Source organism: Gasterosteus aculeatus, chromosome 12, assembly GCF_964276395.1.
Source record: "Gasterosteus aculeatus chromosome 12, fGasAcu3.hap1.1, whole genome shotgun sequence".
NCBI lineage: Eukaryota > Metazoa > Chordata > Actinopteri > Perciformes > Gasterosteidae > Gasterosteus > Gasterosteus aculeatus.
In genome coordinates, this window is record NC_135700.1 from 8,632,803 (window position 1) to 8,648,168 (window position 15,366).

The 15,366-nt window shown below is 44.0% G+C and overlaps 1 protein-coding gene across 3 annotated transcripts in view; it reads left to right on the top strand.

The window, feature by feature from the left end:
- LOC120835445 (protein diaphanous homolog 3) overlaps window positions 1-15,366 on the top strand; it is a 123,826-nt gene that overhangs the window by 35,693 nt on the left and 72,767 nt on the right. For all 3 annotated transcript variants that reach the window (XM_078085244.1, XM_040204411.2, XM_078085245.1), the window contains one exon: window positions 463-577. In XM_078085244.1, the coding sequence (XP_077941370.1) occupies window positions 463-577 (115 nt within the window). The remainder of the gene's footprint in view (window positions 1-462; window positions 578-15,366) is intronic.

Consider the following 15,366-nt stretch of genomic DNA (forward strand, 5'->3'; position numbering starts at 1 on the left):
AGGTGATTATTAGTTTGTGGTTTGATTAATAATTTAATCTACGTTGTACATGTACAGGTGCTCGGGCAAACCAAACCATATGCTTGCCATTTTAAGTTGGCATGAGGAAGACCCGCCGTATGGAACAGCTGTATGGAGCACCCACATGTGCTTATGTCTGGGACAAAGCAGTTAGGGAACTTCTTCAGTAATTAGATTTCAAACTTGCAACTCCAGCTTAGCTGCTCAGCCAGTTTTAGAGAGCATTTTAACGATTACAGCTCTGTGACCCACCCCAAAAAAATGAACTTTCATTATTTACGGATTCCCGGCACCTACATTCACTTTGGGAACTGGAAGGAAAATAGTCCAGCAGATTGATTTCATTTGGTCTTGTTTGGCTTTTATATTTGAATAATATCTGCAAACGATGTGCTCGTACATATTGACTAGGTGTGCTCAACTGCGGATGTTTGTTTTCAGATTCGTCCCCAGGAAATGTCAGAGGGCTGTTTCTGGGTGCAGGCAGATGAAAACCAATACGCAAAACCGGAATTACTGGGGAGAGTCGCTCTCACTTTTGGTTCACAAAGAACAGGTCAGACTTAATTTTTTTTTTTTTATCATTTGTTAATTGAGTCTATATTTACCCTTTTATTCTGATATCGCACCATCTGCTTCCAAGTCCCAAATTTCTGTCCCCCGACTTTGCTCAAGTTTTCAACATGGTGCGAGCGAGTAACATGGCAGCGTTTCTCAGTCGAGCTGAAGTGGTAACACAAGCAATAACATCGTAAATGTGTTTTTAATCGTTCTCCGCTACAGAATAACTGTTAGTGTGTCTTCATTGAAGAAGAATCGCAAGGGCTAGAAAGCTTTCTCCGACCCTTGAAGGCAAATGTTGGGTGAATGGATGCTGAGATAGTTTCGCATGATGGTCATGACTTATTTTTCAGTTCTTAGTTCAAATTTCCTCTTCTGCTTAAAGCGTATTTCTTATTAAAGCTAAATGAACTAGAAGGCTTATTTATTTTCATTTATTAAGACGTCTCCTCTTGCCAATGCCGTCGTCTGATGTAATATATTGATGCAGGACACCGAGCAAAACAATATTGTGATTGTGCCAACTTCCTCTCAACGTCAATATTATTGGTTCCCGGTATGAAAAACACCACAGTTACACCCACTCACATTAGTGAGGCTGGCATGATGTAGAAATATTCATGTACAAGGTTGTTGGAATGATTAAAGTCAAAGCAGGAGGTAGCATGAGATGTTATCAGTCTTGTCCTCTGTGCGTGGTCTATTAGTCCCCCCCGCCCCACTTAATGATTTATTCACACGTCTTGTTTTCTTTCTTGTCTTGTCACTTACTCTGCTAGCTCATGTCTATTTGAATTATTCATCCAGGTGTTATCCACCTGTCACAATTCCATGCCGCTCCCTCAACTAGACACCGGCGCACCCCCTTGTTCCCCGCTGCGGCGAGGCGCTGAATAATGGAGGCAATCTAAATGGCAAACAGGTAGACAGACAGACACAGACGCGCAGGTGTTCTCTAGAGAGTACAAAGGACGCATGTCCTCCCGCAGACTGTGATGTCCCACAGCCAGTGCCTTTACAGTAATTACGAGACACTTCTCATCGTGGGGGGGGACTGCAGACCGCTCATGAGACTGGGATGAAACCGTGTCTTCGCTGTGCTCGTCCCGCGTCCCGGCGGAGGGGGCGCGACGTGCATGTCGTCTTATTAGCTCAGCCATGTAGTATCATGTTTCATCTTGCTTAAGAGCAGCGGCATCTGGATCCGCATTAAACATTAAAACCATACACAACATAAACTCAGGGTTCGCTCAGGGTTTTTTAAAATTTTGTATTAAATATTAATTTATGTTTTGCGATGTTTGTGCCTCTCGCTGTTGTTTTCTAAGAGGCTCACGACCTTCGTGTACACAAGCTGTCGAGTTGTGATGGCCATGTGGGACCGTCGCTGTTGTTTCTAGTAGACCTCAACTTAATGTAAATGAAAATACCTTTTATGTAAATTTGTATCCTTACTAGTGTGGAAAGAAGGCTGGAATGACATTCAACCAGACTTAAAATGTAGATATATTATTTATAAATATTGCATGTTTATATTTAACTAAGTACATTCGAGGCACAGCAGCAATATACTTTATGGCTCTGGGTCGTTGTTCATTTTTGGGGTCAGACACACTTTATCTCCTCTCAGAATGAATTGCGGTAAATTAGTTTTTTTTTTTTTTTTTTAAGACTTAAGAGGTCAGAGTGAACAAAATAAAATGGGACCATACCGAATAATAGTTGATTTCTGTGCTCGTCTCAAGTCTCGGCTTCCCGGGTTTCTGCTAACCTTTGATCTAACCGGCCTTTCCTAATCATGAGAGACCAGGGGAACCTTTCAATTAGTGCCGGCACAGTGCGGATGTTGCTCTTGATGTTTTCAGGGCTTTGTCTGAAAGTATAATGGCGCAATCCCACAGTGCTTTCAGCAGCGTACATTTTCAGCATGTACATTTTGTACATGAAAGGAGCTAGTATGGACTTAATAAATTGTGTGCGAATGTTGATTTATTATGCAAACAGTTGGCATTCTTTCTTGAAATATTTTCTTCGTCGTCATAAATGCAAGGCTCTTTTTCTTTTTTCTTTGAATTTTGGTGAAAATGTAGTTTAATCTCCTCTTTAACTGTGATAGATAATCCCTAATTACTGGGCCTACCCTAAGAAGCGCTGATAAATCAATCAATTTGGTCTGTAATTTGCATTTTGTCCATCAGAAACAGTCAGATAAAGAAATAGCCCCACTGAAATTCAGGTGGTGTCTGTTGCGTTTTAGTGGGGAATGTTGTGGATGCAGGGTTGTAATGATTGAACTTCTGCTGCAGCTTTAATCAAATTACTTTTAATAGGTGTAACAGGTAACACAAATGTTTCATGTTCATTGAAACATACAGGCCATGTAACATTGTTAGAACATGTTAACACATCATTAATGGATTACGGGTCGTCAAATTTCAGGTATTAATAAAAACATAATGGATGCTTGAAACATATTTATAAAAAGTTGCTTACACTTTCTCTTTTTCTCTTCATCCATCCACCCAAACAAATGAACCCTCACCTGAAAAGGTGTACCTGTACAGTAGGACCTGCTCGCACATCGGTTTCCTTGGCTGGCAGAAGGCTGCGTCTCCGCAAGCAGTAGATCCACGAGTGAGGGGGGTTTCATTGTGATTAATAACCGTGGATTATGAATTTAGCGTAGCTAATGCCGCTTTGAACTCCGAGCTTCAACATGTTCCCGTGACATCTGAAGGCTTTGATTGCAGTCTTTGTACTGCGGGTGGAGTCCTTCCTCACGCAGCTTCCAGACGGGGACCACAATGTGCCAGGAGCTCCAGCGCCATTGTAATTCATTGTAACAAACTGTCTAATGACCATGTGGCGAGACGCACTGAAGTGACTTTTTATGGTGGCGTTCCAACAATTGGTAATTTAATACCACAGTCATTTTTGGTTGCACTTGAACGGTTGAAATTACATCTGGTAGGAAGTATCCACACGCATCGAAGGATTTAAAGTCACTGAGAAAATGGATTTGTTTCACGCTTAAACTCGGAATAGTCGGAGTCCGCTCTCGCCAACCATTCAAATCATTTTCTGCATGTCAAGGACAAATTGGATCCGTACACGGGGAAGTCGGTCTGCTAATTCATGCCGTAGCGTGTAATATTATGTCCGAGTTAAGGGAGCGGACATTGGGCTCTGGCCTGTGATGTCTGATATCATTGACTATTAATGCCGTTGGAGACTCAAATCACTAGTAAAACATGGAGACTGTCCATGAAGTGACACGTCTTGAGAGTCCGTTATCGCGAGGAGTTTCATAACAAAGATGCTTTTTTACTATGAACGCAGACTGAATCTATGAACCGCACCACTGCTTCCTGTTGTCTCTCTGCTGACACTGTCTGAAATAATGCCTGCTTCAGAAATCACTAACTAGCTCTTCTGCTGTTTGCTCCGTCTGTTTCTCCCCTTTGCTGTTTCTTGATTCTATGCTCGCATCTTCTGTTTGGCTGCACGATCTGCCATCATCTTTGCTCTGGAACAGAAACCAAAGGTTAGTATTTCTTTTTTCTTTTTCTTTCACCTATTAGTTGCTTTTCTCCCAAATCTCCAGTACCCGTTGTTTCCAGGACCCTATGAACTCCCTTTAAATGTTTTACAGAACTTTTTAAATTTCAATTTCAATTTCAACTAATTTCAATGTATTCCTTAGTTCTGTCTTTTAGAATCCAAGCATATTTTGTGATCAAAAAGAATGTGTGATATATATATATATATATATATATATATATATATATATATATATATATATATATATATATATATATATATATATATATATATATATGGTAGTAGCATGTATGGTAGTAGCATGTATGGTGGTATATAGAGGTATCATGGATTCAATGTAACACAGAGTTGCACATATTCTTTTCATCATGGAAGGTTCTCTGATACAGTAAAAGACTACATAAGATAACAATAAGAAGGTGCCTCCTCTGCATGGAATTAATTGCCTCAATTGACACACTTAATTTACTGTCAACACTGGCAGGGCCGCCACGGGAACGTGGGCAGATTTTCCGCTTTAATGATTTCAATTTGAGATACGGTGAGATAAATTCAACATAAGTTTTTATTTTTTATTTAGTAATTAAAACGTAACCCCTTTTGGTATTTGTCCCGACATAATAACCACATGACCTAATGACATTTGTGTGCAGTATTGGGCCGAGTATAAAAATACTCCATCAACAGTCAGTGCAGGTAAATCATTCGTCTTTAAACTGTGCAGGGGATCACGTGACCCTTCCCTGATTTTGCTGTAGTCTGAGAGGAGTGTGCTTCCTACACCACTTAACGTTACCAGAGCTACGTCTGGCCTGGGGCTATAACTAAGCCCCCCCGCCCCCCGCGCCTCCTTGACACACATTGTTAACACGTGGGTCACGCTGCTCGTCCACTCGCCGAGGGTTGAATGTCCTCTGACAGACACGTGACTGCTGGTTACTCCGCGGGATGGGGGCCAGCGAGGCCTGTTGGCGGGAAAGCTTTCTTGGCCCGGGGCTAAGTGCTGCGTGAAAAGCCCCCCATCGATTTAATTCACCTTGCACTTTTTCCTTTTCCTGGTCGTAGTTCAATCAATGTTATAACTTGTACCGCTTTCACTGTTTCAAACCTGCGGGTCCGATTCATCCCCTTAGCTCTATTCGAGAGTATTGGAGGTTCATGTGAGTGCCTTCCACACGGTGGTTCAAAGCTGTGTTTCCTTCACATCCTTTAAACAAGGATCTGGCCGGCGTTCCGATTCTTTTACATGAAACTACTGAGTGGCTGATTGTTTTGGTGGCCTCGTTGTAAGCTCTCAGCAGTGACGTGAAATGAATACCTTTTTATATGAATGAATACCGTTTCTTTCATTTTCCACTGTCTGCTCATGGTCTCATTGCCTAGAGTTTATGCAACGGCTGGGCATTTTTGTTTGTCAATGTAACGTAGATTAGGGCTCATGCCCTGTTGCTATGGTGCATTTATATTGACGATTGGTGACGTGTTTGGTTGAACATGGAGCGGCTGCTCTGCAGTATTTTCACATGCTTTTCTTGAAGCTCATCTGCTCAAACCGACCATTACGGCCATAATACCACTTTCGCTGGGTTCGTACCATATAAACGATTGGTTTCTAATCAAACCGTACCAATCTGAACTGCGCTTCACACATGGCTTTAAATCTTGTCTTCCTCTGGATGAGCTGTAGTGTGACAAAAAGGACAGGACTGTGACTTCTTCAAAATGCATCCAATTTGAATCACTAAAGTTTGACACAAGGAATGAAAAAAAAACTTTCTTTTGTTTTGCTCTGTACTTTTAAGAAAAAAGAGAAACAAATATAGCGAGTTGGTGCTCGGGGAGAATGTGACAGCTCTCGGATCGCTCAGCAGTTACTGTGGTTTCGGCGCTCGCCTTGTCTCATTGTCAATAGAAGGAGATAAAACATAGATGGCAGGACCTCTGGGTGTTCGCCAAAGAGTGAAAATCACAGAATGTTTAAGAGGCAGCGGCAGGTGGGGGTTGAGCGATATGTGGAGTAGTTTTTTCATTGGGGGCTGTTATGCATCGTGTGTTGTTGCACGCGTCCCAGCAACGGATTTACCGTTGACTCAGTTTTTGTTTTGAAGTAGAAAACCAAATAAAAATGTCATGGAGTCAATGAGCGGGGCTGCTTACATAATGGGATTTAGACACATCGGGGACTGATTCATTTCATGGGTCCTGTCTGTAGCGAACATGTTTTAAACAGCATTGTCCTCTCCATGAAACAACAAGGCGGTGGCTCCTCTTTAACTATTTATACATTTTTTATGATAGTTCTCATCTATCACATGTTGATATTATGTTCTGCCTGTTATTCTTTTGTATTGCATCGTTTAATGGTTAGTTTTTGTTTTTTCTATGTACCAGAAATGTGTGTGAACATTCTGTTGAGAGATCTGGAAATTGTTGCAAGGAATTATGGATATTACTTTCTCCACCTGAAAATGCAGTTTGTGATTTAATGGTTTGCAGCAAGTGTGTGAAATACCAATTCACACTTTAGACCCCCTGAAAGCCTCAACAGAAACATCATCAGGGGAAGTTGGTATTCAATATTCAAAGTGACAAAAATTCCCAGACATTTTTTGTGGTGTTTTTCCTGTTTTTCCTACTTTATTATTGAGAACCGGCTGGTTTCTTCCATGGTCTTTGCTTTTAAAAGTGCAAATGCGGAGTAGCTCAGATCTAAGGTTCGCCCCGGACGACCTGAGAAGAAGTGTATATTTGTTCTGCTTGGACATCTGGCCTCTGCGCTTCCTTTTTCGTTTATACGTTGGGATAGAATGGGTTTCGATCTGCAGCCCAGGTTTGCCTTCACTGAATTGTGATGGACCGCTGCTCATGAGTCCGTGTGAGAAAGTCCATCTGATGTGATCAGCGTTGTGTAGATTCCTTTGCAGGTCGTAGTTGTGCAAATGGTCTCATGGTGAACAATATTAACCTGGCTCATGTGTCCTTCAAGCGTGTATAGCAGAGTTAATCGCCTTTGCTTGCGTCTATCAAATGTTATTGAATCTCTTAGAATTAAACCTAAAGTGTGTGGGGGGGGTTCTAAGGCCTTTGTTGATGTAAGGGTCCAATTAATCTCTTGCCTCCTAAATTATCTTTTTTTTATATTTGGAGATAAATTTGTCAAACTTTTGACTAATGAACTAAAAAAAGGTGTGCGTGCTAGTATCCACCGTCTTAGTAGAGGCATCTTAATTTACATCTGGAATAAACAAGCTATTTCTTTCCATCTCTGTGTTCATCAAGAGATGGCCGAGAGATAAATCCATCGTGGCAGTGCTGGGAAAGCTGCCCTTTCCCGGGCTTCTCTTTGGCTCATAAATAACATCCAATTAAAGAAACCTCTCAAAGATCACAAAATCAGTTTGCCATTTCTCTCCTGGATACAGGCTTCTGCTAATAGCCCCCCTCTCTCAATTACCCTCCTCCCCTCCAACGCCACGGCACTGCAAGAGGAGGGAGAGGGAGAGAGAGAGAGAGAGAAAGGCGTTGACACTAAATGGGTGAAATAGTTCTGTGAATATATTTATAGTGGAATTATCGAATATTAATGGCGTTATCACCTGTTAAAAAAATGTATGTAAATGTTATCAAACTAAAGCCTAATTAGTTATGGCTGTTTTCTCAGTTTTTACAAAAAAAATAATTATATGAACCTCTTAGCAAAAAGGGTCAAAACCCTTCACCCCAAAAGTTGGTTTTACTATACACTAATTAATTGGTTACCTGTATTCAATATTTATGTGTCCACTGGAATGTAAATGCATACAAAATGATGATTCGTTTGTGCGGGGAGGGGTGTAATGCTATGTTATCTTGTTGCTTGGTACTGCTCTTATTTCTGCAGTGCTGTAGTTATCATTTCCAACTATGTAACATCTAATGAATTTGACACAAAATTCCCACAAAATATAATTCCTAAGACCTGGACTTTGATGCAAATACATCTATTTCTTTGCCGAGATCGTTTTTGATAAGGATACATTTAATCCAATGTTGCTAAAATACTGTGTACAGAATGCAGCGCAGCAGTTATCATGTGTCAGTAATGGAATCTCCCTCCTACAGCTGTGCACTACCTGGCTGGAAATATAGTACTGGGGCATTAGATGAAAAGCCTTTATGCCCTGAAATAAGTGTTGTGAAAAGTGTTTTTTACATCTCAAGACCAAATATTAAATGCATTCAGGCACTGCGTACAGTAGTGTTGTGCAATGTTACTGTCGCAATTCAGCCTTACAACAGGTACTCTTGGTGCTTTTTTTGGTTTCTTCTTAAGTTTGTAACTTGTTGTATTAGTGTACTTTCACTTCAGTGACCAATGATTCATTGCACATTGTTTAAAAGTGCTCAGAATCGCAGACAACCGCGAAAACGTGTGTGTGTTTGTGTGAGCACACAACGTAGTTCAGCATGAAAGCCCCAACATAAGCCGACTTTTAGTGAATCATTTATCAGGAGTTACGGAGGAGGTACGGGATGCCAAATGTCCCCCCTCGTAGCGGTGAGGCCGTGTTCTCAGCGGCTCTGCAGCCTGTCAAAGACGAGGCTCTCTCCCCGCTGCTCGCATTAGACGCCCCATTTCCATATGATTATGACCTGGAAGCGCCTTCTTGGGTTTGTCAGCTTGCACAAACATACTATTTTTATTTGGTTGGAGATGGGGGGGGGGGGTCAAGCCGTGTGGGTGTCTGAGTGGTCCGGGAGCGCAACGTGACCCCACGCAGTCTCCCACGTGGAGGTCAGTGCCGACAGCTCGTCGAACTCAGACACTTAATAGCGTGGTGATCATCGGGCGCCGCGCTCCCCCTCCCTCGAGTTAACCCCCAGACTACCTCTGAATTGGAGCCACTTAACGTCGGCGTGTAGCGACGGAAATCGGCCTCTTGAATTGGAGGTGGGTGCGTACGGCCGAGAGGAGGGGGTCGGGGGGGGGCTTTCTGAATGTGGAGGAGAGCGCGGGCCGGCTGAGGAGGCTCGTGGACACCAAAGTCGGGCAGGAAGGATGAAAAAGACGAGGTCGCAGGTGGGTTTTAAGAAGTGGATAAAATAAAACGCCTGAAAAAAGTGTTTGTTTGTTTTTGGGCTTTTTGAGCTAAGAATAAACGTCTGCGCAGCGATTGGGTGTAAATGTAAGTGTGTACGTCTGCTGAGGTTAGCAGATATAATCAGCTGCTAAAAAGACTTACACGGCGTAACCCACCACTGCGAGTATCTGAGGGGAGCAGCAGGGCGCCAGTCTCACACTGTTGTCTCGTTAGTGCTGCTTTGGCCCGCTACATGGCTGTTCACATCAAATGGACTTTCTCACACAGCCCGTCTCTCCCCTCTCTCTCTCTGCCCCCCCCCCCCCTCTCGCTCTCTCTGCCCCCCCCCCTCGCTCTCTCTGCCCCCCCCCCTCGCTCTCTCTGTCCCCCTCTCTCGCTCTCTCTGTTCCCCTCTCTTGCTCTCTCGACTTTAGCTGTGACATTTTGAAGAACATCATTAGTTCTGTAATGACTTTTCATGCGGCTGCAGAAAATTTGTGCCATTATGAGAGGTATCATGAAATGCATAATCATTAAAGGCTCTTTTCACTCTCGCTGAAGGCTAAAGTCCCGTCATAGTAAACGGATGGCTTTTTTTTTTCTTTTCTAGAAAAAGTCCAGCTTACTATTTTCATGAAGCTTCAGTCAAAAGTTTGGACACGCCTTCATTCAGTTGAATGAGAATGTGTCCAAACTTTTAACTGATACTGTATATATATTTTAAATGCTCGCCGTTCAAACACATTCCAGTAAATCATGGCTCCTGAATACTGTACATTTTCTTTGAGCACTCATTAACAGGCTTATTCAAAAATGCTTAAAAAGGTCACTTTGACACACGCACACAGTGTCATTGTGTCCCATCAGTTAGTTTTTCAGTTTGCCTTTTTCTCCTCAGCTGTTTTTTTTTTTTTTTTTTACTCTCCCTTCTCTCCACCACAGTCTCTCAAGCATCACTACCTCACTTTATTCCCAATTTGTGTTTTTATGTTCTCATATCAACAAAGTAATGGGCTGGCTCGTTAAAAACGTATTTCCTTTTGAGATTTTATTTTTCCGCGGTGATTCTTCACCCACACGTGTAGGTTTGTTTCGCACGGCGAGGGGAGAGGGGGGGGGGGGGGGGGGTGCAGTGCTGCACCGGGAGAGAAACAGGAAAATGCCAAATGACTTTAGACATGGATGATTTGGGCTGCCATCAATCGACTGAGCGACTCGGGAGATGTTAGGGTGGGCTTAACAACTGTTCGGATCGGACTGATGTTGTCACACCGCAAAATGGAACCCAGTTAATAAAGCCGCATACCTGATGTGACAGTGTGGTCCAAAAATACACATTTTTGCCGCACACAAACTCACACACACACTTGCAGGGTGGCGCTTCGAGAGGCCTTTAGAGGGCACTACGCCACTGAGAATAGAGCGGCGGCTAAATGCATCCCCACAGGCCAGTACCTGCTGATTAAACCAAGCTCCTAATGAATCTTTTGATTGCGTGTTAATAATTTCAGTCCAGATTCTGGGATTTTTTTTTTTTTTTTTTTGAAAGGTTGAACCTTGGTGTTCTCTCCGTGGGGCACGTCTGTTTTTATGGGGAAGAGCAATCAACCGGCGCGCCGTAGTCGCTGAGGCTCACGCCGGAGCAATTCGGCGGGTTGGTTAAGGATGGATCTCTGTATTGCAGCCGTGGCGAAGAGGAGAGAGAAAAGCCTAATGAAGTCTGTTAATTCGCTGCTATCAGAATGAAAGTCTCCGACTAATTATGTCCCTGGGTCATCTCGTCTGAATCACAGGAAGAGGTGGCCCTCCATGGTCCACTTTGATTAGCTCGCTCACTACACGGCCGCGCACTTCATTACTGTGATCTCGCACTCACTGGTTTCTACACGCCTACCAACCCTGGGGGGAGGCGGGGGGGGGGCGTGATTGGTCCGAGCGGCTTAATGTCGGGGGCCGACTGAAGTTCAGGACTTTGCTGGATCAGAACCATGCGGCGAGTCAACAGGCGGCTTTGACTGCCCCACCCCCCCCCCCCCCCCCCTCTGTTGACTGTGGAGTTGACAGATGTGTTGGAACGGTGGATTTGTTCACTTGCTGCAGACAGCCAGCCCCCCCCCTGTGCATCAGCTGTCTCGCAGTGGATTTTGCTTGAGGCGGTGTTGGTGCGTGTGCACGCGTGCCTGCGTGTTTGCACATTGGCTGGCGAGCCCCCCATATTATCCCTGCTACAGAAACTACCCTAATAGCAGTGATTTAAACTTTACCTGCATGAGTGCCTTGATTGGCCGTTGGAAACACCACAGTAATTTAATTACCCGTTTCAAGACTGCTGGCCTGTCAACTTTCCCCCTCACCACGCACTTGTGTATCTGCTTCCTGGGAGGGGAGACGACGGGTTTACCACAACATGCCATGAATAACACGGTCTCATCAGGAGAAGAGTCAGCGGAGAGCGCGATGCCGCCACAGGAAGTCGGATCGTTGGATAAATATTTGATTCGTCCATATATGAACGAACACACACACACACACACACACACACAGTGTCTCATCTCTCTCACTCAGACCAAGTCACCTAATGATGTCTTAGAATGTATGGGATTATTGGATAATTATTAGTATTCATTGGGTGCATGGTTGTTATTTTTATACGTTATCAATGTCAGGATTTTTTGTGTGTGTGTGTGTGTGTGTGTGTATAAAGTGTAAAAGGAATGCACTTCCAGTAAAGCGTTTTTACTGATTAGAATTCCAGCCTGATAAGATGAAGTGCCAGGAGGAGGAGGAGGAGGGTTTTTTGTGGGTGGGGGGGTTTAGGTGTTACTTGCTCGTCTCTGAGGCCTGCCTGTCATGTACAGCATCAGTCATGCTCTTTCACAGCAGTTTTATTTCATCCACCACTCCCTTTAGTGCTTTGAAAGCACAATTCACTGATACTGCCTTGTGGGAAGTGCGGCTGTTTGGGGAGGGGGTTGGAGGACGAGGGTGGGGGTCATATGCGCGCAATGTTTCACATTGCCTTAATTTTGTCAGGCGGCAGAGATCGGATCAAAACCATTCAGTGGGATTATTTAGCTTGAAAGGATAACGTTAAAATTTCTACTTGACACCATTTTTTTTTCTCAAGAAAGACACTACGGCGTTTCCTCTTTTACACCCAGGACTCTTTGTTCTGTTTTTTTTTTTTTTCCCAGTTCAGCCAAAGACACGATCACAAATTGACACGCTTATTTTGCGGTCCCCCCCTCCAGGTAAAAAATGCTAAGCGTGTCCTTCTCTTCGTCCTCCTCCTCCTCCTCCTCCTCCTCCTCCTCCTCCACATGAAAGGGCTCAAACGGAACACGGGCCGCCCTGTTTTTGCCGCGGCGGAGCAGATCAGCCGTTCAACTGGAGGACTTGACTCTGTGTCGGTCTCTCTTGCGCTGCTCTCTCCCCCGTCGTGTGACGGAGCTCCGCCCCTTTCCCTTCCCCGCGGCATCTCATCCCAACGCCTCGTGATAACTGTGGTTCCAGTCGACGGCTTTGTTCGGAACATCTAGCTGCCGTTTTGTCAACTTTCCTTTTTTTGCCTCTTCTCTTCCTCTGTGTGTCATCTGGCCTCACATCTTGTCATACATACCTACGTTGTGTCCCCCGACTTTCTTCCCTGGCTTTTGCGCCGACCTATGCGCCGCGACTCAGACTCCCCGCGGCGGCGCTCTCACAAGTGTATTCTTATCTTCCTGGGCGATGGCGCGATCCGATATCTACAACAGCCGCTGTGCCATCTGATTGATTAACCAGTGACCTCTGACCCCCGCACCCCACCGCGGGACATTTTAATTGGCCGAGGTATAATGAGCAGGTTTTCCCTGAAGAACCATGGTTTTAAGGCCAAAGAGATGGGGGGGGGGGCGATGCTGGGAGCGGGCGATCTAATTAGCTGATTTAACTGATAACATCTGAGGTAGTGTGTGTGTGTGTGTGTGTGTGTGTGTGTGTGTGTGTGTGTGTGTGTGTGTGTGTGTGTGTGTGTGTGTGTGTGTGTGTGTGTGTGTGTGTGTGTGTGTGTGTGTGTGTGTGTGTGTGTGTGTGTGTGTGTGTGTGTGTGTGTGCGCAAAACGTTGTGTCCTATCACTATCTCCTGTGCGATGGAGATGGATGCAGCCCCTGCAGTAATATGTGAGACTGATTTCATGGATTATACGACCCAGCCAAGTCTGTTTATATGCACTGCAACAAGGTGCTTAATGCGCTGCTGCGGTGTGCTTCCTTGTGTGTCTGAGAAAGTGTAGGTGGAATAAATGAGATTCTGTGAAGCTATAAGTTATGATGAGGAGATCAATATGACATCTTAATGCAGTAAGCAGGAGGCTTTGGAGGGTCGACTCCTTATGTTGCATCCTAATACCCAATAACGTCAAATGCAAGATTATACTCCCGTAAGAATAAATACTTGATTTATTTATGCAGATAAATGGTGACAACTTGGTTTCTCTTTTAGTATTTATTTATGCATTTATAATTGGACATGCTTTCCTGTATTTGTTTTCACTATCTTGAGCCTGTGCTGATCTGCCCTCAGCAGACAATCTAAAGGGCCTTGCATCACCACTTGTTCAACATATTTACTCAAGTAGGTGGAGGGCTGCAGAAATGAGAAGGGCTTCTATTGAATTGGCAGATGATGCAAAGTGACAGCCGTCCTTCATGCCTGTTTGGAGCAACTTGTTTATTCTGTCAGTCTGGATCGTTTTGTACCCGTCGTTTTAAAAATGGAAACCTCATTTTTTCTGTTAGCGACACAAAAGGGTGGAAACTGATTAAGCTTGTAAATACAGTATACGCTATTTTGTTTCAACGCTTGAGTGAATCTGAGAGTAAAGCACTTTGCAGTAATTTAGATGAGATATATGTCTTATTGCTGCTTTGCTATAAAAGTTTTGTTTTTGTAAGCATACGCCCACATATAACCCATTACTGACATCTTTGCAACATTTATAGGACAACAACAAGTTGTTGATGAATCTAACATTTGTTTGAGACGGCCAATCACAATTTTCCCCAAAGGGGACATATTCAATTTAGTTATGTCAGAAACGCTAAGCTAGTGCATTTACCATTTATTGATGACATTTCCTTTTTACTTAAATCCATTAATATCACATATCAAAAGAATAGCTACAGCCCGATAGATTTATCAACTTACCATTCCAGTTCTTGACCAGTTGAAAATGTGCCACGTACGTCTGCTTATGTGTTTGTAATCACAGAAAAAGATTTTTTGGGGGGGTTAGCGCCTGCGCTTCAGGCTGCGGTGGCCATGGTGCGCTCTTGTGAAAAATGCATTCTCATCTCTTCATTCTCCCCCGTGTTCCCTTTCCCGGTTGTGCACATTTCCCGTTGTCCTCCTTGTTTGTTCTTTTCTCCTCTCTCATGCATTGAAAGACTGTGAGGAGAGTGTTCCAACAGAGGAGCCACGTAAGTTGAAGGATAGCACTCTCTCTCTGTGCTTGTGGACATGCTTACATTCTTTTTCCGCCGGAGCTCCCAGCGTACCTCTTTACTTTTTAATTAGATACAGGATCCCTGACAGAAGAAGACCAAGCCCATGTGGAACAGTAGAAATACCTTTCCTGTGGATTGACCCCTCTCCTCTCGCCATACACACCATAATTACAGCGCCAGACAATTACCCAGCGTGCTCCTGGGATACACATTTTGTACTCTTAATCTGGTGTCTTAAATAATTAAAAACCAACCATGAAGCGCTGCAGTTTAAGATGGGTGTGCGTGTGCGCATATCTACGTGTGTTGTTGGTTGTTTTGTTGTTGTTCGTAAAGCAGACCTCTCATGTCTACCGTCGGCACACAAGCCCACCCACCTGGCTCCGTGTGACCCGGAACGGATTTACCCCTCACCTGTAACCTGATTACTTTGCCTGCAACATTGTGTTTACCGAGCAGCCGTGCCTCACCCATTGCCGTACTCCGTCAGCGGTGTGATCACGGCGCTTTCCCATAATCCCCTTCTCCATGCTGCTCTCGCGGCGAGGCATTCTGTCTTGGCAGTCTGTGTCGTTAATCGTTTGGAGAGATATGTAAACACGCAAACAAAAGGGAATGCAAAAAGAAAGGGGCATAAATAATTTTTCTGGTTCATTTTAAACATTTCAGCGTCTGT